At 48.2% G+C, this 25,598-nt stretch overlaps 1 protein-coding gene across 6 annotated transcripts in view; it reads right to left on the bottom strand.

Annotated features, from left to right (window-relative positions):
* FAM120B (family with sequence similarity 120 member B) overlaps positions 1 to 16,384 on the bottom strand; it is a 62,825-nt gene extending 46,441 nt beyond the window's left edge. The window contains exons 1-3 of one of the 6 annotated variants that reach the window (XM_019712645.2): positions 15,943 to 16,369; positions 7,240 to 7,417; positions 4,192 to 5,409 (exon numbers count right to left, since the gene is read on the bottom strand). In XM_019712645.2, coding sequence (XP_019568204.2) covers positions 4,192 to 5,388 — 1,197 coding nt within the window. In that variant the 5' untranslated portion in view covers positions 5,389 to 5,409; positions 7,240 to 7,417; positions 15,943 to 16,369. Of the gene's footprint in view, positions 1 to 4,191; positions 5,410 to 7,239; positions 7,418 to 15,942 lie in introns of those variants that run through there. The other 5 variants (XM_019712647.2, XM_019712646.2, XM_019712644.2 and 2 more) reach the window with 5 other exon arrangements.
* Between the last annotated feature and the right edge of the window lie 9,214 nt (positions 16,385 to 25,598).

Genomic DNA, 25,598 nt, shown 5'->3' with positions numbered 1-25,598 from the left:
GCCCACAGCTAAAGGCATTTAAAATGTGGTATTAGGATAACGTGGAATAGCAAAATTCTGTGACTCAGGCTGTCTCATTATTTATACATACTTAAGTAGTTCCAGTTAAGTTCATTCATTATGGGAGACTTGAGTCTGAATCACTTTCTTCATGTGTAAAATAGGTTTAATAAAAGTGCCAACCTCACAACACTATTGAGGACTCAGTGAGGTAACATATGAACTGCACCTAACACGCGGCCAGGCACACAGCACAGGGTCAGTGCTAACTGTTATTACAAGGCAAGGCTCTCCCACAATGTCTGCCATTGCCAACATTTCTTTAAATCCAGACAGCAGACAGGCTGGCCGCTTTCAGGTCTGCAAGGCTGTAGAAAAGATTTTAAAGAATGATTACTTGATACTCTAACCCACTGGAGATCATCAGACGTGATCGATTTCCCATGTGCCCCTTCTGACACAGGACCTACCACACGTGTGACAGGCATGTATTTTACGATCCTTTTAAGGAAGAACACCTTCTACTTTATTTTCCTTTTCCCTCTTCCATTTCGGATTCTTTTCATTTCAAGAGAGTTGATATTCTGACAAATTTATCTAGAAAGTTATAATAAATTATAGTTACCCTACCAAGAAATCTAAATTTTGGCAACTGTACACAATTTGAGAAGTAACACTCTTGTCTGGGTGTACAAAGCGTTTCCAGACAAATTCTCTAAACTATCATTTTAATCCATTAATTAGTTCAGTATCGCCTAGTGCCTTTTATCTGTGCCTGTGGCTGTAGATATACAGCAGTCCATACTTGGAAAACCCTTATTCACCTCATCTCAAAATTCTAAAGCTATTAATAATTCAGTTTACCCAACATTATGTAAACCACGGAGGAAAGGCAGGTATCAGGTAGTGGGGTATGCCTAGGGTTAATTGCTGGTTTCTAGGGTGCCCATGTGTGGTCAAAATACACACATGCTATAATTTTGGTTACCTATTTGATACGGCTATTTGCAAAAAATTTTAAGGAAAAACAAGGGGAACTTAGGAAACTTCAAAATTATTTTCAAAGATATAATTAAATTCAATAAACGTCACTGTGTGAGCACATGGCACCCTCGTCTGCAGACAGGCCCACCCACTGTCGGTCTTCTGGGGCAGGCCACGCGTGCCCAGACCCCACCTGCTTCACCCCAGGCACCTTCCCAGACCCCTGCAGTGGGGGCTGCAGCCAGGCCCGGTACAATCAGTCTCCAAGGCCACCAAGCCCTCGCTGCCAACCTAACTGCCCCAGTCCCCAGCCGGTCACCTGTGTGGTACGGGGCAGCCCGGGGCCTTCCGTCTGCTCACGACAGGGTCCTGCCCCTTTGCTGTGGGGCTGCCCCCTGCTGGCCCAGCCCACCTCCCACCTGCAGGAGGTGAGCACACGCGGGGAACTCTTCCAGCAGCGCGGGAGTGGGACTTCCGATGCCCATCTCCCACGCGGTAGCCGGACCTAGCGTGTTTCTAACTGTTGGATCCCGTCACCTCCACAGCCAGACTGACCTGTGTTCATCTTGTTGCCAAACTGGCCTGGAGTTTGCGCCCCCTGCCTGCTTCCATGGCCCTTTCCCATTTCTAGCTCTTTGGTCTTTTATGTGGGATTAGACTAGTTCGTTCTCTGCAGTAACACATACCGGGTGGCACCACACCCGTGCTCAAAGATGTCCAGTAATACCTCCTCGGTGAGTATAAAACTATGTCCTCAGTTCTTGCCCAGTCCACGCACTGCCCCTTGTGGGCTGACCAATCTGTCGGCACTGTCCTTATAGGAAATGGGCCGGGGTGCCCACTGAAACAGCGAAGGCCACAGGTGGGTCGTCGGTGGGTGAATGCCAGCCAGGGTTCAGGACAAGAGCGGGGCCCGGAGAGGACACGTGTGAGGCCCCGTGGGAGATGGGAGTGAGCTGGGCCGTCGGGCGGATGAGACTGGAAGGAGCACCCCGCGCTGCCGTGTTCCTTCCCTACGAGCACCGGGCTGGCTGCCGCACACGGCCATCTGCAGACACAGGGCGCCCGTGTGCCTTTCCCGACCTTGTCCTTCAGGCTTCGCGGTCTACCTTTGACACCACCTCTGAAGCCCTCCTTACAGGTTCCTCCAGTCTGGCTCCAGCTCTCTGACTACTGATCCCACCGTCTGGGCCTGTGGGGGCCAAGGAGCTTCCAGACCCACAGGGAAGGTGGGTGTGGTCTGCCTGAGTCAAACGTGCAGTCAAGGCTTGGGTTCACACTGCAGGGTCTGCCAAGTACTTCCTGTGTGACTTAACCTTTCACACCTGTGTCCCCATGTGAGAAGGACACAAGTGCATCTGGCAGCAGAGCTGCATGAGGCTGAGGAGGTGACGTGAGGACAACAGGATAATTGCAGAATCTGCATAAGGATGCATTACTGGATGGTCATCTCCTCCTGGTCCATCTATTTCTACACCCACTATTCCTACAGCCAACCTACATAACGGAACTAAAAATATTTAAGAAAGTCCCGATTTAGCTCTTCTCTGTCCATCTCCACACGCCTTTTGATTTTCCCAACTCTGAGCATGGAATCTCCTCAGGCGTCTGTAATTCTTTGTCACTACCCGACCTTTCTCCCAGGCTGCACTCCCTGTTTCCTACCACCTGCCAACACTTGGAGTTCCAAGTCTATCCTTCCTCCAATTTCCAACCCACATACTTTTTCCTCTCTGAAGCATATAAGAATACACTTCAAGGTCAAACATTTTCCTCAACTCCTCAGTACTTTACCACTGATAGCTCTAATGCATGTATCACATTCAACTTTTCACGATAATTTTCTGTGTAACAAATTAGCTTATCTGCTATAACGCATGTAACAGAGAGAGGTGAAGGGCTTTTCAGGGTAGCAGACTCCTTACAGCTGTACAGAGGGAGGAAGAAGTCACGAACGAGCAAATCTACAGCTGCAAGACAAGGAACAAATATGCACTCAGGATCCAAGGAGCAGCTACTATGACACAGACAGTGTGACAGGCACAAGGGGTTTGGCAGTGAGACATTAATCAAACACGAAATCCCAACGGGCATGTGCTACAAATGTCAGGCACACTCACCAGCAGGCACCACAGACAGGGTGGGTCCTCGGGCTTCTGAGGGTGTGACTACCCAGCTGTGACAGAAGAGACTAGCAGAAGGGCAGGACAGCTTTCCAGAGCAAGCAGAGACGTGGGAGTGGCTAGGTCAGGGTGCGCCATGGCCCCACAGAGACTAGTGTTCGGTCCTCAGAGAATGAAATGCAAATGTGGCTTTCTTCCTACATGTGTCACAGACCGACTGCAAGGGTACAGTGTGCAGGCCAGACAAAGGACGGCTCAATCTGCAGTGGGAAGTCGACAGGTAAACATAACAAGACTGGGAGAGATGGGTTATGTAAAATGGGACAGCTAATTCCTAGCTTTGTAACTTATGTACATAACTAGATGAAAGACGGCGACGCTCACGATGCCAGGAACAGTAACAGGTTTCTGGGTAATGAGTTTGCTTTTGAACTTGTTGAGGGATGTGGACATGTATCTTTCCTGTTACACCAGGATTAAATGGCATAATACATGTAAAGCACATAGCACAGGACCTCACACAGAAGTGGTTAAACCATGGCCCTCCTGTCAAAACCCCTCAAGGCCTCTCCATTACTTTCAGAACTAAGTCCAAATTCTTGGTGTGGTATTTAATAGTCTTCACAATCTGGATGCAGTCTACCTTTTCCCAATTTTTCTCCCTACTTCCTCCCTCAAATCCCATGTTCCAGTCCACTGTCTGACCACTGTGCCCAAAGTGACACAGACCCCACACTCTGCGCCCGCCGTGCCCCCACCACCAGTCACTGCCTGTTCAAAGTCAATGTCGGCCCCCATTAAGGTCTGGCCCCAGTTCCACTCCTCCGCGAACTTCTGTCTGCACCTTAACCCACAGTGATCACTCTCCTTCAAATTCCCAGAGCTCTCTTCTGTAACAGTGTCACACATACTTTATAATGTGAGTTTTCACGGATTGTCACATGAAACTAAACTCCCGGAACCCTGGTCTGTGTCCCCACAGTGCCTTCACCGCTGCAGACAGGCAGGATGCACTGACTCCAGTCCCTCGATGGGTACATTTTCAACCCTAATATATTAGATTCTGGTGGGCATGTCTACGTACCTTTAAGATTTCAGTGTCTGAAACCATGGTTACTTGCTGTTTGATTTCAGGCTCCATATTCATGGGGTCTTCTTGTTTAATTTCAGGGTCTGTACACACAGGAACTTCTTGGTTGGATACAGGGTCTATACACATAGGACTTTCTTGGTTAGAGTCAGGATCTGTACACACAGGAATTTCTTGCTTGGATTCAGGGTCTGAACTCATGGATACCACCTGCTTGTGCAAAGTTGCTATACCTTTGGGTTTTTGGAAAATCCACGGAGATGTCTGTCCTGGCAAAAGATACGATGTCACCCCTTTATAAAAAAGAGCTTTGTTTGGTCCCAAAGGTAACATCTCTTCTAGCTTTTTCTCACCTTGGTGTAAGCGAAGAACTTTAGCTATGTGGTGTGCTACAGCTGAGATAGTGCTCCCTTTCTTGTCCAAGTTCTCCTTCACAGAGGTATAGGAAGACAAGCACTTGTACCGGAAGCTTTCAAACACGCCGTCCGGGACTATGTCATTGCCAAGCAAGCAGGCCAAGAGAGGAAGGTCTGCTAGGCCGAGGCCCAGACTCTCACAGAGCTTCTGTCTACAGAGCATGACGGTGTCGAGACTGTCCAGACAGAGCTCGCTAATTGAAAAGTAGGGACAGGTATCATAAATTAAGTAGTCGGTGTCTTCTCCGAGAATCCCAAGACAGTTATTCTGGAGGCCATAGGAGGCTACCTCATAGTCGGCCTCCTGTAACGAACACAGAGTGTCCTGACCCAAGGCCTTCAAAGCAAACCGCGTAAATATGGCCAGCCCCGAGGGGATGAAGAACATGTGTCTGCCGGGCTGCTTCCTGTGGGACTTGATGTAATGGAAAACCTTGGCGATCTCCCTGTTGTTCTTGAGTCTTCGTTTCACCCACACGTCTCTCTTATCCTGCTCCACCATGCCATCAAAGAAGAATATCAACTTGATGCCAACAGCTGCAAAGGTTTTAACAAATTCTCGCAAAGCAGCAAAGTACTCTCTCCACTGGCCGCCGCAAACCCACGACTCGGGAGTGTACCAGTACCTGAGGCAGCACATGGCGTCCACCACGATGGTGGGCATGCAGCCAGGGTGCTTGCTCCGGTGGCGCTCGGCCAGCTCTTTCAAATTGACTACGGTGCATACCTGTGGGCAGGTACTCGCCACAAACCCCTGTAAGCCTCTCACCCCCATAACTGCACTCCTGGAAAGGACCTGGAAAGGAAAATAGAGTAGTCATTACGGCATTATCAGCAGAGATGTGGCACCTTACAAAGCAAGCATAAGACAATACTTAATACTTATTCTCTATTTCCAAAAAACCCCTGGTCACCAACGTGACATGTTAACACGATGTGCTGGTCGGGAGTATAAAGCGTTTTCAATGAAAACGCATGAGGAACTTTGAATTTTCACAAGGACAACACAGTGTAGCATCTTTTAAGATTTTCACAAAGACTATTATTCAACAGATTTCTCAACTAATTTCAAAACCAGATGAACAGTTTTCAAAGAAGTAATATTTCCCATGTAGGAACTCAACTAGAAGTTAATTTTGAAAGCCTAAAACATAAACTGGTACATGCAACCTGGATGCTTCTCAAACTAATTTTGAAGAGCGCAAGAAGCCAGACCAAAAAAGAGCGCACACTGTATGGTTATATTGATATAAAGATTCTAGTTCACTGTGAGTTGAGCTCATTTGTAGTGACAGAGAGTACGTCAGTGGTGCCCTGGGTGTGAGCAGGTGGGAGGGCGGGATTTACAAAGTGGAAACTTCTGAGGTGATGGGTCTGTTCATTACCTTGCTTATGGTGATGGTCTCAGTGAACACGAGCTACACCTTGTTAAACTGTACATTATAACCATGTGCACTTTACTGTATGGCAAGCACGCCCCAATAAAGGCATTACAAAGAAAACTACGGTGCACCCTTGAACAGCGTGGGCACCGAACAGCCGCACACTTGGAAATCTACCTGTACCTTACGTCGGCCCCCTGCCAGTGCGGGTCCCCAACCTCGGATCAAACATAGCATGGTACATGAAAATTCATAATGACAAACGTTTGTATTTGTAACATCTGAGGTGGGGAATAACTGACTTTGAATGGAAAACTGCCCACTCTAAAATATAAAACATACAACATGGTTCACAGAGCTAGAATTCGAAATTTGAAAAAACCTAAGCAGAGTACTTCACAATAAGTGAGCTGTCCTTGTATATAATAGAGGTGACATCAGACATTGTTCGAGTAGGTAATAACATCTGCGAAGGTCACAAAAGTCCCAAGTGACATCTATTACTTTCACGGTTTATCCCTTTCACTTTGGTTTTCTTTAAGAGTCGTCAGGACTTAGGGTCCTTTGATAAAACAAAACAAAAACCCTTATTACTCAGAGAGCAACACAAGAACACATGGTGTGTCCATCGTAGGCTTAGGACGGAGAGCAGCAAGCCATGCCTCAGGGGCAGAGGCCATCAGTCACAGCTCTCGAACGGCAGTGAGCTCCCCCCACACACGCTGGGCGCTCGATACAAAAGATCTGCCATCTTTCTAACAGCCATGACAGGTAAAAATCTACAAGCTGCATTTCACAAATGAAGAAACTAAATAAATTACCAGATTGAGAAAAGGCACCATCACAGGGTTATCTATCACTTAAGAATTTACTGCCTGTTAATGGGCAGTGGCCCCTATCAGCACAATTTCAAGTTATCTGTTTAATAGCCATTATTATGAAAACCATATAAAAATTGAGTGGACATATGCAGCACGTTTATGCTGAAATTTCGGGAAGTCCTGCTTATTAAGTTATTAAACCTAACAGAGTGCACAGATCCATACACCCCAAACACTGCACAGCTACCATGTTCCCCTGAAAATAAGACCTAATCGGAAAAGAAGCCCTAGCATGATTTTTCAGGATGACATCCCCTGAACATAAACCCTGTGTCTTTTGGAGGAAACCTTAATATGAGAGCTGGTCTTATTTTCGGGGAAACATGGGATTACTAGCGGTGCATTTCTCTTGGGAACATTTACCAAGGGATGTGAGTTCTGAAGCAGAAACCGGACTTCATAAAATGATTATCGCCACTACGAGGTGGTCCTACCGCTCGGACCTCTGGGCACAGACCCTGTGCCTCTGACGGCTGCGTGTACTTCTCCGCAGGATGTTCCAACATGGTAGGTAAGAAGGCACAGGTTTGGAAAGGGGGCGCTAAGAACAAAAGAAGGGGGGGTCAGAAGGCTCAGACTTCACAACCTCTCTCTAGGTTGACACTTTGAAAAAAGCAGGCTTGCTGATAAGCGAAGCAAAAGCAAGCCTTAAAACTTGGCGTCTGCCTCAGTTTCCGCACTGAGGACACTCCACTCCTTTCACTGGGCCCCAGGCTGGGTGCTGAGCATGGGTTCCCAGCAAGCCCCAGCCGCCCTGGGAGCCGCCCACTGGCTCTGGGTGCTCTGGGCGCAACAGAACCTGCCTCCAGCCCCGCCCCCCAATGAGGCCCCATTGGCAGCTCTGTCACATATGGTTGGCTGCCTTCCCTCACCAACAAAAAGGGACTTTTGTTTCAAGCATTTTTCTATTAAAACTGCAAGTGACAACACTGGGATTCTCAAAACACTCTCATCTATTTTACAAGAAGTCAGGCTCAACTCTGCCTGATTTTATTCCAATGTTTTCCCTCCTTCCTCACCCAGGAGTGAAAAGCTCATTATTTTAACGAAACACACACTGGTTTTTCCTGTCTTCCACACAGCCAGTTTCTCACATTTTGAATCACAAATTACCTCAGGGATGTCACCTACAATGTTCTCGTCTATGACGTTTACAAAGCAAAGTTTGAGAGGCAAAGATTTGGGCACTTGTGACGTTAGAGGACGCCTTCAGGTAGTTCAGCTCCTCGAAATGCCCAGCGCTCCCCCTGCCTTACTGCAGTTAGCATGTGGGAAAACTAATGCTTAAACAGATCATTTTTGTGGATACTACCTTTTTAAACACTTCTTTGTTTTTAAGCCCTTTATTGCTGAGAACATATACTGAGGTTTTCATTCTCTATCTTTAGGTACTTTTTAAGATAATTACATACATATATAATTTCATCTACTCTACCTGCAAATTATAAGGAAATTTTCATTAGAAAGAAAGAAAAGTTCTATCTCATTCGCTAGGAATCTTAGTACCCGAGCACAGGCTGGGAATCCCTCCAATCAATGAGCCTCTCCAGAGCAGATGATGTCACTGCCATAACCCCAACACCTGCAGTGCGTGGCATGCAAGGGGCCCAGTATTTGTGAATGAGTGAATAAATGGAGGCATCACAGTGCAGCTGTACAGAGAAATCAGGAATCAACGAGTCTGTAGACACCAGATGAGGGGAAAGGACACATACAAGAAGTCCTGTCCGGACCTCGAGCCGCTGACAAGCTGGTTTGGCAACAGCGTCAGTGCAGGACATTTCATGAAGGAGCGGCTGCAGGCACACAGGGGAGGTGCTGTGCTGGAGGCGGCCTCGCTCCTAGGAAGGGCTTCCTTCTACTCACAGCCACACAAATCCCAACATATTGGGTCACCAGTACACGAGGAAGTGGACAGAAGTCCAGAAGCTCCTTTATTCACAATCTCTGCATGGACAGAGAAATGAAGCGAGCGGTATGCCTCGCTTGGCAAAAACCTATCAACCCTACCTGTCACTGACAGGACGGGTCAGAGACGCCACGTGCAGTCAGTGTGGACACAAGGACAAAGGACGCAGACAGCCAGGGGACACTTCCCATGGAGGCAGCGTTTGCAGGGCCAGCAGGACCAGCAGTGTGGCCACCTTAGCACACACCCAGCGCCCCAGGGGTGGCAGGCCGTCACCCCTGCACACACACACTGACGAGGGAGCCTGGGGACGCTGAGTCAGGGGCTTGACCAGCTGGAGTTGACCACAGTACAGTTTTCTCAGTCAGAGACAAGCAGCTCCATGTCCACGGAGCAACAAAACCATACCTTTGGGTTTATCCTCATCAGACAGAAGTGCTCTGTCTACAAGACAAAAATCTAGGGATTAACGTGTAACATCGCAGTGTGTGGGCTCTGAGCAGGAGTGAACAGAAAAGAGAGAGGCTCATCCTATTAGAAAGTTGAATAATGTTGGGTGAATTTGTTAAACAACGGTCCAGGACGACAGGGACAAAACACGCAGACCCACTTTCTGTTCCGCACTTCATTTCCAAGTCTCAGGGAATTGTCTGTTCTTTCACTGGTAGTGCTGGCGGCGCCAGGGCCTGCGGTGAGGTCCCCTGATGCTGGTATCTGAAGGCCACTCTCCTCTCCTTTTCTCCCCCTGACCCCACCCAAGAGAAATCCACAGGGACCCCAGACACAGAATCCCAAAGGTCTGTCCCACGCCAGCACAAAGCACAGTGTTTGCTCCATGTCTACTGAGTTGTGACAGACGCGCGAACAACCAGGTAAGTCAGTAAATTAAGGGTGGCCCACCTGGGTGTGTCTCCGTGCTTCAGAGACCTGCACGCAGGACTCATCCAACACTGACAGAGACGCCGTCCTGGAGCAAACGCCACCCAGGCTCCTGAGCCCTATTCTCCACGAGGCCTCGACCTCAGGGCCAGCTGGTCCCCGCAGAGGCCAGTGTCAGCAGTCCTGCTGGGTCAGTTCAGAGAATCCCCCCCTCGATATCTGATCAAAACCCACAGCCCCACCCTGATTCTCACAGCCCCTCACGCCGCCTGTAGCCATAAATCCTGTCTTTGGACATTCGAGGTGACTCCCCTCTAGCTCCACACAGCAGCAGTCTGGAATAAAGTGTTCCTCACTGTTCTACGTTTCAGAATAATTTCTTCTTTAATGAAGCCTGTGGCTATTGCGACGTACTTTATATGCCTGGGTTTAGAAATCCAGACCCGGATGGCCTGGAGGAGCCTGCAGGGCAGTGTGGCCATGACCAAGAGTCACAACACGGCAGGAGCACCTCTTCCAGCTGTGTGCTGGGAGAAGGGCAGCTGCTGGGCAGGCTGACGACAAAAGGAAATCTCTCGAACAAAACTGCTGAGTTCAAACTCTAACCTCCACTTTCTAGCAGTGAAACTCTGAGCAACTTACTTTCTTATCAGCAAAATGCTTCCTAAGACCTACTCTATAAACTGCTGTGATGCAATGTCATTTAGATTATAAATTTATTCATATAACACTTATCAGTTGCCTAAAGTTTAGTAAAATCTGCCCAGCACCAGCCAAAATTCTTAATTTATCTAAACATTTAAAACAAAGCCATATAAATGTTAGCAAGGGTTTACTAAGGATTTTCATAAGCTAGATCACTCTTTAATATTGGGAATATATTTATTTATAAAATTTTTTTGCTGATTAAAAAGGTAGCCATGTTCTTTGCAGAAAATTCATAGACAGAACAAAGAACAAAACTACTGATAATCTCACCTTCCAAAAATAATGGCTACAATAAATATCTTAGAGTACATACTTATACTTTTTTATTATTGGTTTTAAAAATTGGGATCTTTTCTATGATCTATTTTGTATATTAATTTTTTATGAACATATTTCCAAATCATTGTTAACCTCGTATGGTGTCATTTTAACGGACGCACAATGTGGGTGTAAAATGAATTATTTGACCCTACTGTTGAGTACTTAGACTATTTCCAATACTGCATGCCAAGAAGTAAGAATGTGAATCACATCTGTGTATAAAAATCTCTGATCACATCTTGGATGGTTTTCTTGGGATAAATCTGAGGCGTGAAACTGCGGAGTCAAAGTAAAAACACATCCTGGTAACTTTTGTCCAATAGTCTGCCCATCTACAGCTGTAACTCTAACATCCATTTCTCCTCAACAATACCAGGGTAATTTTATGTGAACATAAACTTGGTCTACTCAGTCAGTAAGCAGCTTCGCGTCAGTCACCACAGCGACACTAAGCGATGAACAACACAGACAGGGCCCTGCCCGCTAGCGGCTTACACTGCAGCAGGAAAACATCCCGCAAGCAACAAGCACGAGGGCAGAAGAGTAGGACAGAGAAGGGCAGAGAGAGTGGGGACCCTTCAGCGGGAGTCGCGGCCCACATCCTGGATCCACGACAGCTGTCCGAGTGAGACGATGAAAAGGCAAGAAAGGCAGGCAAGTCAGGTAGAAATGGGAGACCGGGCGGGAGGCATGAAGCAAGAGTAGTAAGAGATGCATTTTTTTAAAAGTCCCTAAAGTGTCTTTTTTATTATTAAATGGATGTTTCTAAGATGCTTCAAGTATCTGTTCTATTACATAGTTTAACCTGCAACTTTATGTACATTATAAATGTGTTCCTCAAACATGGAAAATTGAAGTAACAAAGCCAAACCCTATGTGTGCTAGAACCTCTGCTCTAAGGGAAGAGCGAGGAGATGAGGCTGCAATAGGCAGGGCCAGACGGCAAAGGGGCTTGCAAACCACACACACGTGTTTACACTTCATCCAAAGGGAAATCCAGTGACGTTCGAGTTGTTTCACAACGTGCATTTTAGAAACACTGCCCTGCCTACGTCGTGGAGAAGGTGTGGAGGCAGGCAAGACGAGATACACGAGGGGCTGTCGTGGACGCCGGTTTTCTGGCTGCCCACTATCCAACACCCCTCCAGTTCTGGAAGAACCCCATTTCCTACTGCAAAAGACAAAGGAGGGCAGACGACCCTCTGCTGCCCCACCCCATCCCAATGAACGGAAGGCATGAGATGTACATTGTCACATCCGCTGCATAAATATTCACCTAGTGCTTCAGGCCTCCTGCCATCAGTTGGGGGCACAACAGCGAACAAAACAAAGTCCTGTCCGAGACCTGAATCTCTAAAGACGGCAGCAAAGGCTCAGCGCCGTCAAAAAAGGAGAATGTGGGGGCGTGTACACATACCGTGTTGCCCTGAAAATAAGCCCTAGCATGATTTTTCAGGATGACATCCCCTGAACATCAGCCCTAATGCGTCTTTTGGAGCAAAAATTAATATAAGACCCAGCCTTATTTTTGGGGAAACATGGCATGTCAAAACACATCAAACTATACACTTTAAAACGTTTTTCTGTTCCAGAACTTTATGCAAAGACCACCACTACTTTTTTCACCAGAAAGCACACAGGAAACAGGTCCTCTAGTCCCACAGCCCCTTATCAGTTTTGTTCAGACAACACTGGAAAAGGCACGCTCCAGCAGGTGTGCTGCCTTCAACCACCTGCCTGAGGCTGCAAACAGTGGCAAACAGTGACAGTAACACTGGGATTGGAACCCGAACCTTCCCCCCTCCAAAGCCTGTGCTCCTTTCACTGGGCCACAGCCCACCTGACACTGCTGCATTTCAGAGGGATCAGATCACTCAATGCTGAACTAAGTCCAAAGATTACCTTTCCTGGAGATTCCCCCAGTCCCAGGACTGAAGGAGCAACGCAAAACGCTGGGCCCTGGGCCTGTCCCACCCAATGCAGGGCGACAAAACCCCTTCTAGGTCTGTGAAGCATGATGTGAAAACACTGTCGCTGATCAAAGGAGGCAAATGTGTGCACACCTGTAAAAAGGTTTGCTTCATTTATCCAGAATTCAGGATACGAATCCAACAGAAAGTTTGAAACTCATGAGTTAAAGCTAAAACGATTTACTCGCAGGAGACTTCTTCAGGCTCTGACTTACCATCTATGGACTAGTCTCTATCCAGTTCTAACTACCCCTAAGCCCACAGCAGAGCAAGTATGGAAGAGCCCTTGAGGCAGGCATACTGCCTGTCAGTGGAAAAAATGGCTGACAGCCAACCTACGGAAAGGACAGGAAAACAAATAAACAAAAAAAGCTGAAAGACATAAAAACTCCAAACAAATAACAGGGAAACAGCTGTCTATGCTTCTACAGCACTGACACTGCTTACATCACAATGTAGCAAAGTATGTTTACAACCTTTATTGAGATTACAGAAACTTTACATCACTCAGCACATTCTATTAAGAAAGCCATGGAAATCATATATTTTGGAAAGATTTCATCCTAAATGGGAGATGTGCGTGCTTAATGAGCAAAACCTCAAAATTAAACTACCCAGAAAACTCTGCTGTTCAAAAAGACTTTCCCATTGCCATGGCTGGCAATGATTTTATTCTAAGTGACTTCACAATAGCTTACATAAATCCGTACTGAGTTCACTGGGCTACAGTACTAATGGGGACAGCACGCCTACTGACGTTTATAAAGCCCAGCATACCTATGTGGATGCGTGTAGCCAGACAGATATGCTGAAGGATGTAATTTGGCCCATGGTATAGTCAGAGCTCCGTAGTGAGCCCTGACTTAAATGGATTCCTCCTTACTGAGTAATATTTGTTTAAAAGAAAAGGGTGCTCAGGAACTGGGTCTCTTGCCTCACAATGGCCCTGATTTACTGTCCGACTGAAGACAAATCATTTAATCTCTTTGTATATCATTAATTTCCTTATTCGTAAAAATAACCTAATGACTTACTTCTCAATTATGTGGATTTTAAACTACTTATAAAATCTCTTAGAAATATCTTATTGTATGTATATAAATAATTTAAACCTTAAGTAACATTTTAAATCTCTGAATCTTTTCCAACAGCACACCTCTCAAAGAAACAGATGTCTAAAAGCAAGTTAAAACAGTCACTTATACATGTTAAAAGTGCTATAGAAATAATTGATAGCATAAGGGTTGCCTCATTTTCAAACTAATAAAGAAGGCAATTAATTCCTCTGCATTTCCAGTGTATAACCTTAGTTTCCACGGAGATAACACTTGCTTTTATGGTCTCAACTAAGAGGACTTTCCTTCTGACCATTGACCTTTCCTTGAAGGACGGGACACCCCAGCAGTGACGTAACGGCGTGCATTGTCGCAGAGGTGCCTGTGCTGAGCTGCAGGTCTCTGCCATGTCCCTCCCTAACCGGAGAGCGAACTAAACCAGGTTGCAGCAGGAATCCGACAGCACCATTCATTCCTATTTTCTCTCTCAGCCTCAGCAACAAGCACACACAAGGAGTCCCAGGTGGGGAAGGGAGGAGTCTCAAGGACAAGAACACAAAACCAAAACAGCAGGATAGGACAAATGGCCAATTCCGTAGCAATCCAAGTTGTGTAGAGCCTGAAACTTATGATTCAAGGTCCCTCTTTAAAAAAACACACCAAAAAACCTAATTATAAACAGAAGACCACTGAGGTTCTTCCCAGGGACTTGGAAGAGGCCCGTGAAAGTGAGGAACCTGATGCCTGAACTGCATCGGCTTTACAGTAATTCTGCCCCATAAATGACACCCAGAACTCAGGTTCAGGGGTGGGGTAGAACCTGAGAATACTAAAAAGCACACGTGTCCTCAGATGTCACCCACTGCAGTCTTCTCAGTTAGTGGTTTGCAGGCAAGAGACTTCCATATGTCTGGAGGTTAGATGGTTAGAAATTACACCAAGAAACTGGGAAGTGACGTGGTCAAGAAGAGATTACCACTGAGGGACCTGACACAGCTATGGGACAGTATGACCAAGTGGTGACAGTATTGTCAGTGCTTTTCATGGACACAACTGGTAAGGAAAGCAGAACGACAAAAGGAGTGGCAAGGTCAGAGGAAACGTTTCCACTATGGCGGAGCTGAGATGGGGTGGGGGGGTGGGGGGAATCAAAACAGAGAAGATGTGAGAAGGCTGTGGCCACCTCCCACCAGCCAGCTGCAGACAGGGCAGGCCAGAGAGCACACGTAGCCGGAAAGCTGTGATTCACAACAGGCAGAGGACAAAACGAAAGGGGACACCAGGCACTGCTGCAAACAACTTACTACATTCAGGGGATGAGCAGTGAGGGGCCTGCCCTCCAGACTTGCTCCCCTGTGCGCTTCTCTGGGTGTGACCACCTGCTCAGACGCTGCAGCACCAAACACGGAGGCTACAGGGATGCCTGCACTCCACTGCTTCCCATCACACTCACCTCCACTCTCTCCACTGCCACTTCCAAGTTTCCCTCCTTCCGCACTCTCTGTAGCTTCCTGCCATGCCCCATCTCTCCCCGAATATGCCAGAGGCTCTAATCTCCCATCTGAGCACTGTTCTCTCTGCAGAAACGAAAGGCCTCTAGCCCGTTTCCCTCCCAAACTCTGCTCAAACCCCCTCCTGCACAGAAACTCCCTGGCCGTCTTGGACAAGGCACCCCCCAGATACCCGTCACCCCACTGTCACTGTCGGAGCTCGTTGCCGGCAGCGAGCCCACCCTTTCCTCTTTCTCTCCGAGGCCCTAGCACTTGCTGGGCGCGGGGCTGCGTGCACGACAGCCGGAGGTGACCGGGGGCAACGGCACAGTTCTGACACGCCAAGTGCAGAGGTCAACGGCCGCCTCTCTGGGTGATGAACGGAAGAGCCGGGCAGCGGAGGGCAACCGAGCTGACCCGAGCCCGCAAACATGTCAAGGGAGGACGACGCCGAGTAGAGGGCAGGGAGCACAGAGCGGGGTCGGGAGCTGACAGGACCGACAGGCCCGGGAGCGGAAAGGCGGGGAGGGGCGAGTCCCACGCCCAGGAGCATGACTGCGGCGCTGAGGGCGGGCAGGGCCGCAGGGGCTCGCACCCGGGCCCCGGAGACCCCCCACAGGGCTCACGGCCGGGCGGCCGAGACGGCGCAAAACCGCGAGCGCAGCCAGCGGAGCCAAGGCCGACGCGCCGAGAGAGGCACCCGGACGGCGCCGACTCCGCAGGCCCGGCCCTACCTAGAGATGCGCCAGCACAGCCGGAGGAGCGCCCGCACCTCCCTCGGCCCCGCCGTAGCCACCGGCGCACTTCCGCTTCCGCTGGGGGAGCTTCCGTTCGACGCACAGCCCTGCGGGAGGAGGAGCGAGACACGCAGGCGCTGGGGTAGCGTCGAGCCGCGCAGGCGCCGAGGAGCGAGTTGCGCAGGCGCGGCGCCCGTTGCCTGGGAAACCGCGCGGTGCAGCGGAGGTCGGCGTCAAGCCGTCCCAGCTTCCAGCACGCGCTGGTGGGGCGCCGCCCCTTCCACCGTTCACTGCGGGGCCTGCGCTGCCGGATGAATTGGTGGGCAGGTGGGGACCCCTGATGCCGCGGTTCTGCGCAAGCACTGAGTGTCCAGCCTCCTCAGCCCCTGGCCAGCTGAAGGGCTCTCAGTGCGTCCGAGCCCACGTCCGCGGGGGGCGTGGCCGGGCGCTGGGAGCACCGAGCTGGGGGTGCGCTCGCCGGCCGTGTGACCTTGGGCAAGTTGTTTAACCTCTGCCCCTGGGCTTCCTCTTCCGTAAAGCTGGAAGGTCACGGTGCTTCCCCGATACGCTTCCGAGGGTAGAGCGGAGCGCTTCTCCCGTAGGAGCCGTTGGTTAGGAGCCAACGTGAGCAGGTCATAATTCCTCTGGAGACCACGTTTTCTAAGGGGCGGGCGTGCTCTGCAGTGGGGTGTCCGAGTTCCAGCGAGGAAGCAAGATGCCTTGGAGGAGCTTCAGTGACTGGGTGTATACACGAGGGAGCAGAGGCCGATAAAACTGGCTGAACAGCATCGCCTGATCGTGCTGGGTCTCTGGCTTATCGAAGGAGTTTGGAGTCGAAGCCACCATCGCGACCATATTTCTGAAGTTGCTTTAAGATGAGTGAAATTCACATTCAGGACATGCTCCTTTGAGCCCGGAGACAAGGCAGCCTTCTCAATCCCCATTCCTCTTATCTGCAACGCCTTATCTGCTCTGTACAACCAAGAGAGCATTTTAGTAGCCAAGAGAAAACCAATCTAATTTATTTTTTAAGTAAATTATTGACAAACTTCAATTATTAATAGTACCAAGCTATTTAAGATGCATCCCCAAACCCATCTTTACACAACCTACCTCAGGACCGCTGTAAGCCCCAGAGAGCAAGAGACTTTGGTCAGGGAAGTAAAATGATCAAATATTGCTCCTTTCAGAGTCTCTTGCAAAGCAGATGACAGATCAAACACTCAAAAAGAATTACCAAATTGAAGTGACACCATATGTATTAAACAGTTTGGGAAGTAATCTCTCCATTTCACACAGAAGGCTTTCATTTCCTGTTGATATTTTTTCCTAAGTGAAATCAACAGTGCTGAGCACCTATTACTGGCTGGGTGCCGTAGGGTTACAGCAAGAAGTGTGTGAAATGGTCTCTAGTTTTAGCTCACGTTGTGATTGGGGAACCAGACATTAAATTGAGAAAACAAGCAAAGCACAGGGTAAGGCTTATAATGTGCGAACGAAGAAGGCGGTAAGCAAGTAATGTGCCAGATGAGCTCGGAAGGAAGGGTGGGATCTGAGACAGGATCAGAAAAGGTAGGGCTTCCAGAAAGCAAGCCTAGCAAAGAGATGGAAGTAGGAACTCAGGTGGTGTAGGGCGGACCCTGGGACTTCCGGAGTAGGAGGTTCACACTGACAGACAGTAGTGGAGGCGGAGTGAGGCGGCTGCCCAAAACCCTTCTAATTGCCTTAATGTGAGTCCTACCACTTGGCAGTCCTCATCCATCCCACAGAGCTTCCAAGAAGCATTTCTGCCTCTCTCCTAAATATACACAGATGACCAAGGATCAACAGACATTTGAGGAAGGCAGGCAGAAAAAAAGGGAAAACAACAGGAAGTAGGAGGGAAAAACAGTTCTAAAAAACTTTATTATTTACAGTCTCTAAATATAATATTACACCCATAAGAGAAAGGTATATAAAAAAAATTCAGAAAATAAGAAAGCTCTTGAAAATTCAGAAAGCAATAACTTCAATTTAAAAATTGATAACAGAAGATAAATTTGGTAACTCAGATAACAGAACAAGATGGAGAAAGAGAAAACATAAGACGATTAGAAGATTAAGAAGTTTGACATCTGAAAAATAGGAATTTACAGGAAAGAACAGAAAATGAAAAGGAGGACATTACGCAAGAAATAATTCAAGAAAACTTCCTAGATCTAAAAGACATGTTCTCATATTAAAAGGGCACAGCAAGTGCTCGGCATGCCAAGGCACATTATCACAAAATTTCAGGGATAAAGAAAAAAAATCTTAAAAAGTTTCCATCAGAAAAAATAAAAGGGTCACATTTAAGGATCACATTAGAACAACATGGAAATTCTCAATAGAATCTCAGGAAGCTGAGATTCATAGAGCACTAACTTCAAAATTCTGAAGAAAATAATTTTAACATGGAATTCTACTCTCAATCAAAATATTAGTTAAGTGTGAGGGTAAAGATATGTTCAGATATGCAGCTCAAAAATATTATCTACCAAGTACATTATTTCAGAAACACACTGGAGGATATTCTCCAAAATTAAGAAGTCAAGAAAGGAATATTTGGGACCTAGAGAGCAGGACTCCAAGTAAGAAAGAAGAGGGGTGTCCCAGGACAAAAGCTAGAGACCACCTAGATTGGAGCAGGAGATCCCTGGATACATGTCTGCAGCAACAAGAGTTACACATCAAATAGCTGATGGGTTTGAATATTTTAAAAGATCTGCAGTTTGGTGACTAAGTAATAGACACATAGGAAAGTCATTAAGCAAATAAATTTAGGCCATTGTTGAATCCAGGAAAGACAAAACGTTGTACAAAAAACAGAATGTAATCAGAGCATGTGCCTCAGCTATGAATAATTAGGATTACATAATTTTAATAAGGTAAACAGTGAATGGTAATTTATTCTAAAAGGATGCCGTTACTATTTTTGGAAACTGGGAGATGATCTTAAATGTGTTTATAAACATGTTGAGCGGGACCAAATTTTGTCCAAAATATGCTTTTGGGGATATTGATTTTAAGCTGGTTATTAAGACAAAAAATACTCACAAAGCACCTTTGACCCTCCCCCTTGACCTGCTTAAAAGGAATTCAGATAGAAAAACCTGCTTAAAGGAGAGACCATCACCTTAGCAGCATAATACCTACTGGATGTGGCAGACAGGGAGGAAGCTAGCAGAGCCTGCCTGCTGAACTCCCCTCTGTGCCCCATTGTTTCTGGGTGGCCCAGCAAGAATTTGTTTACCACGTGTTTGCTCTTTCTCCTCTGCTTTGTCTTTGAAATCCCAGACTGCTGCCTACTTCTCCTTTGTCCAAAATGGCATATGAACCTCAACTTGCCAATGCGCCATGTCAGGTCTCATGGCACCCCCGCGCGTACATCATAATAAACTTTGGGCATTTTCTCCTGTTAATCTGGCTCGTGTTAATTAGATTATTAGCAGGAAGAACTCAAGGGTGGGAGGAAAGTTATTTTCCTTTGACCCCTCCAGTGTCTATGAAATCAGGTGGCAGAGTTAAATCCTCATCTTCTAGAGTGAGGAAGCCCACAGACAAGATACACACCTGAAAAAGAAAGACAAAGCATTAGACACTAAGTGAAACAGAGAGGAAGGGCGTGTGAGTGGGGATGTGTGGTATGTGAAATTGACATTTTTTTGTTATAAATCCAGAAATACTATTTGAATTTTAAAATCTGTAAGTACACTACTTAATAAAAGCGAAAATTTTAAATTAAAGTTTTAAAAACTGGTTAAGTAACTTGTACAAGTGGTGTACGTGGCACAATTGTTACTGAAACCCAAATCTGTCTAAACCCTAAAGGCTTTTAAAATTTTTTTATGGCTACAATACACTACAATGAAGGAAAGGAGAAACCAAAGATTACTTCCACATCTCTTTCCTGGGAGACGAAAAGACAAGTTGTACGTAGAAGTCAGTGTAACAGGAGCAGAAAATAAAAACTACGTGTGCTTGCTCCCGGCCCTTGCCCTGCCTCCTCCTGCACCACGCACAGACCTGCCCGTGCCCTACAGTGCACATCAGATGTATCGGTTTGGGGAAAACCTAAAAAAACGAGATGGAGAATTTACATAAAAGGGAAAAATAGGGAAGGTAAGAAAGGAAGAAAAGAAAAACTAGGTTGAAAGTAGGGAGAAGTTGGGAATTAAGGGAGAGTAAACTGTTAAAGAGAAGACTTCACCTCTACTGTGAGAGAACAGAAACATGAAGTGTGAAATGAGTTCTGGGAAAGGACAGCCATTGGGACAGTTTTCTTGGTAACAAACTGATCCTTTAAGTAGCCTTCAAGGTTTGTTTGGAATCAGTTTTAATTTTATTTGAATGCTGGACCGAATTTCTTTGAATGCTGCGACCACATGGGCCCTAGATTTTACTTGAATAATAATAGTTCACCATCCAAAACTTGGGAAAGAAAAAAGCCACAACCATATAAACATACTGACTTGTACATGTTTGATTCACATTTAATATTCCTGAAGTGTTTTAACTGCTGATTAAAGGCGTCACATAGAAAGAAAACGTCCCTCTTCCTCTCCTCACCATCCTATGTCTGTCTGTGCCGTGGGGCCCTGCAGGAGTCAGGCAGCCGGGCAAGGGGGCTAACCCATGGCTGAAGACCCCAGCCAAGCATGGAAGAGCAGAGAGAGGGAGGGCACCTTGTGCCTTGGCGGGTGGTGGAGCCAAAAAGTAACACCACTCCACCTCCTAATTCCATGGGTTCTAGAAGACGGTATATTTTCATTATTTTATTTAAAGGCTGAACTGAATTTCTTTACAGTTAAGAGTATTGAATTAGGGTTTTCTGTTACTTGCAGCTGAAAGTCTGTTTCAGCTTCCGTCCATGAGGGAATAATTCCTACAAAACTCGTCCTTCCACTCTAAACAACTAGAAAACTAAATAAAAATATATGGTTTTACTATTTTCAGACAGGAGACAACAAGAAGTGAAAGATGGAGAACCTTGAAAGAAGGGGAACAATGAGATAAACCCAATGACTGCCCTGATTTTCTGCCTAGATTAGCAGAGAAAAACCAATGAAACAAAAGGCTGGTTCTTTGACAAAATCAATAAAACTGATACTGACCACAAGAAAAAGAGAGAAGACACAGATTACCCTTACTAATGATGGAAGAGGGTATCACAGTTTTACTTAAACCGAAGGTTAAAAGGAGACTATTTGAACAACTTTAGATGAGATGCAGAAATTCCTTGAGCCATACAAATAACCAAACCTGACCAAAGAAAAACTCAAACATCTGAGTATTCCTATATTTATTTATTATATTAAATTTGCAAGTAAACACCTTCCAACAAAGGAAAGTCCAGACACAGTTGGACACACTGATGAATTCTCTCAAGCATTTAAGGAAGACATTAATCCCACACAAACTCTTTCTGAAAATAAAAGAGCAGGTAAGACTTCTTTACTCATTGTATAATTTACATAGTGGCAGAAAGTGTTAGAGCAAGGGCTCACTGCCCATACCAGGACATCGGCTTTTGAGAAAAAAGCTTTTATTTGGGGGTCCATTGGCATGAGACAGGAGGCAGGGCTTGGGTCCCTCTCACTAGCCCAGGGTTCAGCGGGATTTTAAGGGGTTTCAGCACCGGGTCCTTCTAGACAATGGCCCTTTGCTTCAGAAAGGGTTCTGCAGGTCAGGTCCTGGTCACATCCTGGTCCTTTGGTTCTGCGGGGGGAGCAGTTAAGGGCTCCCAGGTGTCACTCATGAGTGACATTTGTAGGTGGGGTGGACTTTGTTTCTGGGTCTTGTTAGAAACAGGATAGGACTGGTTTGAGCTGGTTCTGTGGTTACAAAAGCAGCTCTAATTTCATGTTGGACCTCCAGCCCCTATGACCAGTGAGTGGATGAACAAACCAGTATATGAAGGGGCCTTCTCGCCGCCACGCGCTTGGGGCAGCTGGAACCCACGCTAGCCCCAGTTGTGAAGGATGATCTCCAGAAGGAGATCTGGGCTTGCTGGGCTGTGGTTGGTTCAGCACTGGCCTGTGACTTAGTTCTAGCCACTGAGAAACACTATCGCTGGGTCCTTAAGAACCTGAAAACAGCTACATTTCTTGCCTCAGTTAACCTACCAACGTTAACGGGAACAGTTCCAAGTGCCACTGAAACAATTCATAGCTTGTGATCGTTCCTGAAAAATCCAGACTCACCAAGCACACCCCCACTTACCTGGCAACAGCCCAGTGTGTCCATTTTGAAAGCACTTTACAACTCTCCGTACGTAGTGAATGACAAACAGCCCCTGCCCTGCTCCAATTTTCCTTAAAGAAAATATTAATAGCATTTTGAAAACAAATTTTGATGGTAAGCCAGTGCTGTCCCTATTCTGTTCCCTGGGAGGTGGCGGAGGGCAGGGAGTAAGAGTTAAAATGACAAGAAGGAAACTGTTGAACAGCAAGGAATGCAGCAGCGTTAGAAGGTAGGTCTTACATTTTGAGATGAAGAAATTATGTTGAGCCGAAGGTGAAAACCATTTGCCTAAATTTGTGCCCTCTGTTTTTCTCCAATACTTAGGCTGTTTATTGGGGTCCCTTTCTCTCCAGCCCATTTACTGGAGCAGGGCTTTGCAAAGCCCCGTCTCCTAGCAGCCAAACGCAGAAGGCCCATTCATATTACAATGGACGCAAAGGGAAGAAAGAGCTGGGTTTGTTTAAACTGCCTCTGTCTTCATTCACAGCCTGATGTCCGTCTGCATTGTGACACCCACAATGGCACTAAAGAACTCATTGTGGCTGAAAACAAATCAAAACAGACTAAGGGATGCTAAGATGAAAGAGTCATGCAACAAAATTGCTTAAAAAATCTAAGTCTTACATCTAAGATTTATGTTACCTTTTGGCTGTGTGGCCTATTGACCAGTGTTTATAAAAACCACTAGAGTTTAATAAACAAAAAGATAAATGGGAACTTTATGGACATTTTTGAAGGTGCTTACACAGAAGGGATGGGTGTGCTGGGCTGCTCTGGAAGCTGTTTAATAATTATCGTTTTTTGTTTGCACAACATTTGGGGAGCCGCACTCCCACTTTGTGTTTACTTTGCTGATAAACATGCCCAGCTCTGCCCATGTGGCTCAACCGCGGCCCCCACAGTCGCCTCCACCCACCCACCCCACCCCCAGCCCCAACCCACATCAGATGCTGCAAGAACCCACGCCCAGTTCAGCAGGCAACAGGTGGAAGGTTGAATAGCTTCACACGTTTTTCGGGAGAGGGGGTGGGGAGAAAGAGAAAAAAAGGAGGGCGGGAGGGCAGGCTTTGGGGAGCCGATTTGAGGATTAGATCAGATGTTATTGCTCGTGAAAAATTAAACAGCCCGGTGCTCTGGGGAGCGCAGATTAATCTATTTAGTGAGTGCGCGCACAAAGGCCGCCCATTGTGGCCGCGTCTGAATGCCTGTGAATAGGATGGAACATATGCAGCCTGTCACCGCAGGTGCCCACATCTGTTCTTCCCCGGGCAGACGCTCACAGAAAAGAGGAGGTGGGGAGGCCAGGAAAGGACAGCGTCGTAGAAAGCTCCGCCTCACCCGGGGCTCCTGGGGTCCAGCAGGGACACTCCGCGGGGAGGGCGGGGTCCAAGCACCGCGCACCGGGTTAGGGCCAGGGGCGCGGCGTCTCCGGGGTGACTGCGTTTCAGAGCCTTGGGGGGCCGGCCGGGAGATTGACCGGCCGCTCGGGGACTGGGCGACAGGTGCCCGCGACCTCCCGGGTGGGGCGCATCCCGGACAGCGAGGCCTCGGGGAAGGCCTGCCGCGCGTCGCCCTTCCACACCCTTTCTCTTCCTCCTCCATTGTCGTACAAAGTCACAGGCCTGAGATTTCAAGGTCCGAACACTGATGCAGATGACCCCGCCGTGCGTCCCTAAACGGGGGCCTGGGGCTCCAGGGGCGCGCCCCTTGCCAGTGAACAAAGGCTCCGCTGCCCACCCGCGGACAGTACGTGCACCCGCCCCTCGGGTGCCCACAGTGCTGAATCTGGATCCCCTCCCCAGCCTCAGGGGTGCGTGGGCATGCGACCCCCCGGAGGCCCCTAGAGGCGAGGGGTGATCTGCCGCACCTCCCCGACGACCTGGCCCTCCCCGGCATCACACAGACGCCCCTCAGAGCAAGCGTCACCACCGCCTCCAGGAAGCCCTCCGGAGCGCCGCTGCCCAAGGTTGGGTCGGCAGCAGCCTCTACCTAGTGCCCCCTGCCGAGCTCGGCACGTTCTATCCTGGAAAGGTCCGAGGGGCCGCTGGGGGGCGGGGGGGGGGAGCGCGCAGCGGAGCAGCTGCGCGGTCATCTGATCCGGGACAAAGGCGCGCCCGCCGGGGCCGGGGCCAGGTAAACACGCGCTTTGTCATGGAGATGGGCGCGCAGCCCCGAGCAGATGATCCGCGGTTTGGGGAGCGGCGGCCGCCGTGGAGGAGGCGGGGGGAGGGGAGGTACTGGAGGAGTAGGGGGCAGGGAGCAGTGGGGGCGCGGGAGGAGGGGCCGAGCCGTCCTCTGCCCCGGCCGCGCCGGAGCCACGCGACCCGCCCTTTCTCATGCAAATCCGCACATGCCTTTGCAACGTTCCGCAGACCTGCGCCCTTCACCTCCCACTCCGCGCACCCGCATAGGTGGCGGTGACACAAATGTACCGCATCGCAAACAACAAAATAAACCACATGGGGTTGGGGCATTCCATCCTTCCCTTGCCACCGCTGCTGGTTCCTTGAAAAAAACGAGAGGTTATGGGACACGCCATGACCCTGCCCCACAGGGAAATCGGGCCACCATCCACTCACGGGGTCTCCAGCGGCCGGCGTGCGGTTAGGGGGGGAAGGCTTAGGAGAAGCTGTCAGAGCCCACTGCTTCTCTCCGGGGTTTCTGTCCTCCTGTCACCACACCCTCCGCTCACTAGAACCTGCTGGGCCGGGGTCGCGGTGGGGCTGCCGTCGGGAGGGCGAGGGCGCCCCGCAGAGGGAAGCCCCCAGTATCTAAATATAAGCCGGATCCGCCCTCTTCTCTTCCGGCTGTGGATGTACGGAGGACTCCGGACGGAATGCTTGTTCAACCAGAGAGGCAGACCTAGCTCAAATGCAAGCACATCTGTATATACCTTTGGGTCAGTGTGTCTTGTAAATGTCCGTTTGTCTTGGTTCTTAAGAAGTAAAGAAATATCCGTAATGTGTATATCGCAGATACGTCGCGTTTCACCCTTGGAGTCTGGCTTCCTACGTTCACAGCAAGCACGTCAATTCCTCCGCTCTGTTAACCGCTTTAAGATTCCAAAACGGTGGCTGATGGAGGACAGGCAGGAGGGTGTGTTGGTGGGAGATGTGACGCTCATACTAATTAATCAGCTCCAGGGCCCCCTCCTCCTCCTCCTCTGCCTTTTTTTCAAGTAAGCTGGCATGTTTGATCAACACCAGATTTGCTGCCTGGAAGTTTTTTATTTTGTTGTTCTGAACAAGGACCCTAATTCTTCTTGGGAATAAGAGAACCTCTCTGTTGGGTATACAGTATTCAGTTGGTCTATGAAAACACAAACCCCACTCAAGTCTCCAGACTTGTTTACACAGAAAACTGAACCTGTGGCTGGCTTAGAGTCGGAAGCC

The sequence above is a fragment of the Rhinolophus sinicus genome, linkage group LG05, assembly GCF_036562045.2.
Source record: "Rhinolophus sinicus isolate RSC01 linkage group LG05, ASM3656204v1, whole genome shotgun sequence".
NCBI classification, from domain to species: Eukaryota; Metazoa; Chordata; class Mammalia; order Chiroptera; family Rhinolophidae; genus Rhinolophus; species Rhinolophus sinicus.
The sequence above is the reverse complement of the archived record's forward strand: the minus strand, read 5'-3'. Positions and strand labels throughout refer to the sequence as shown.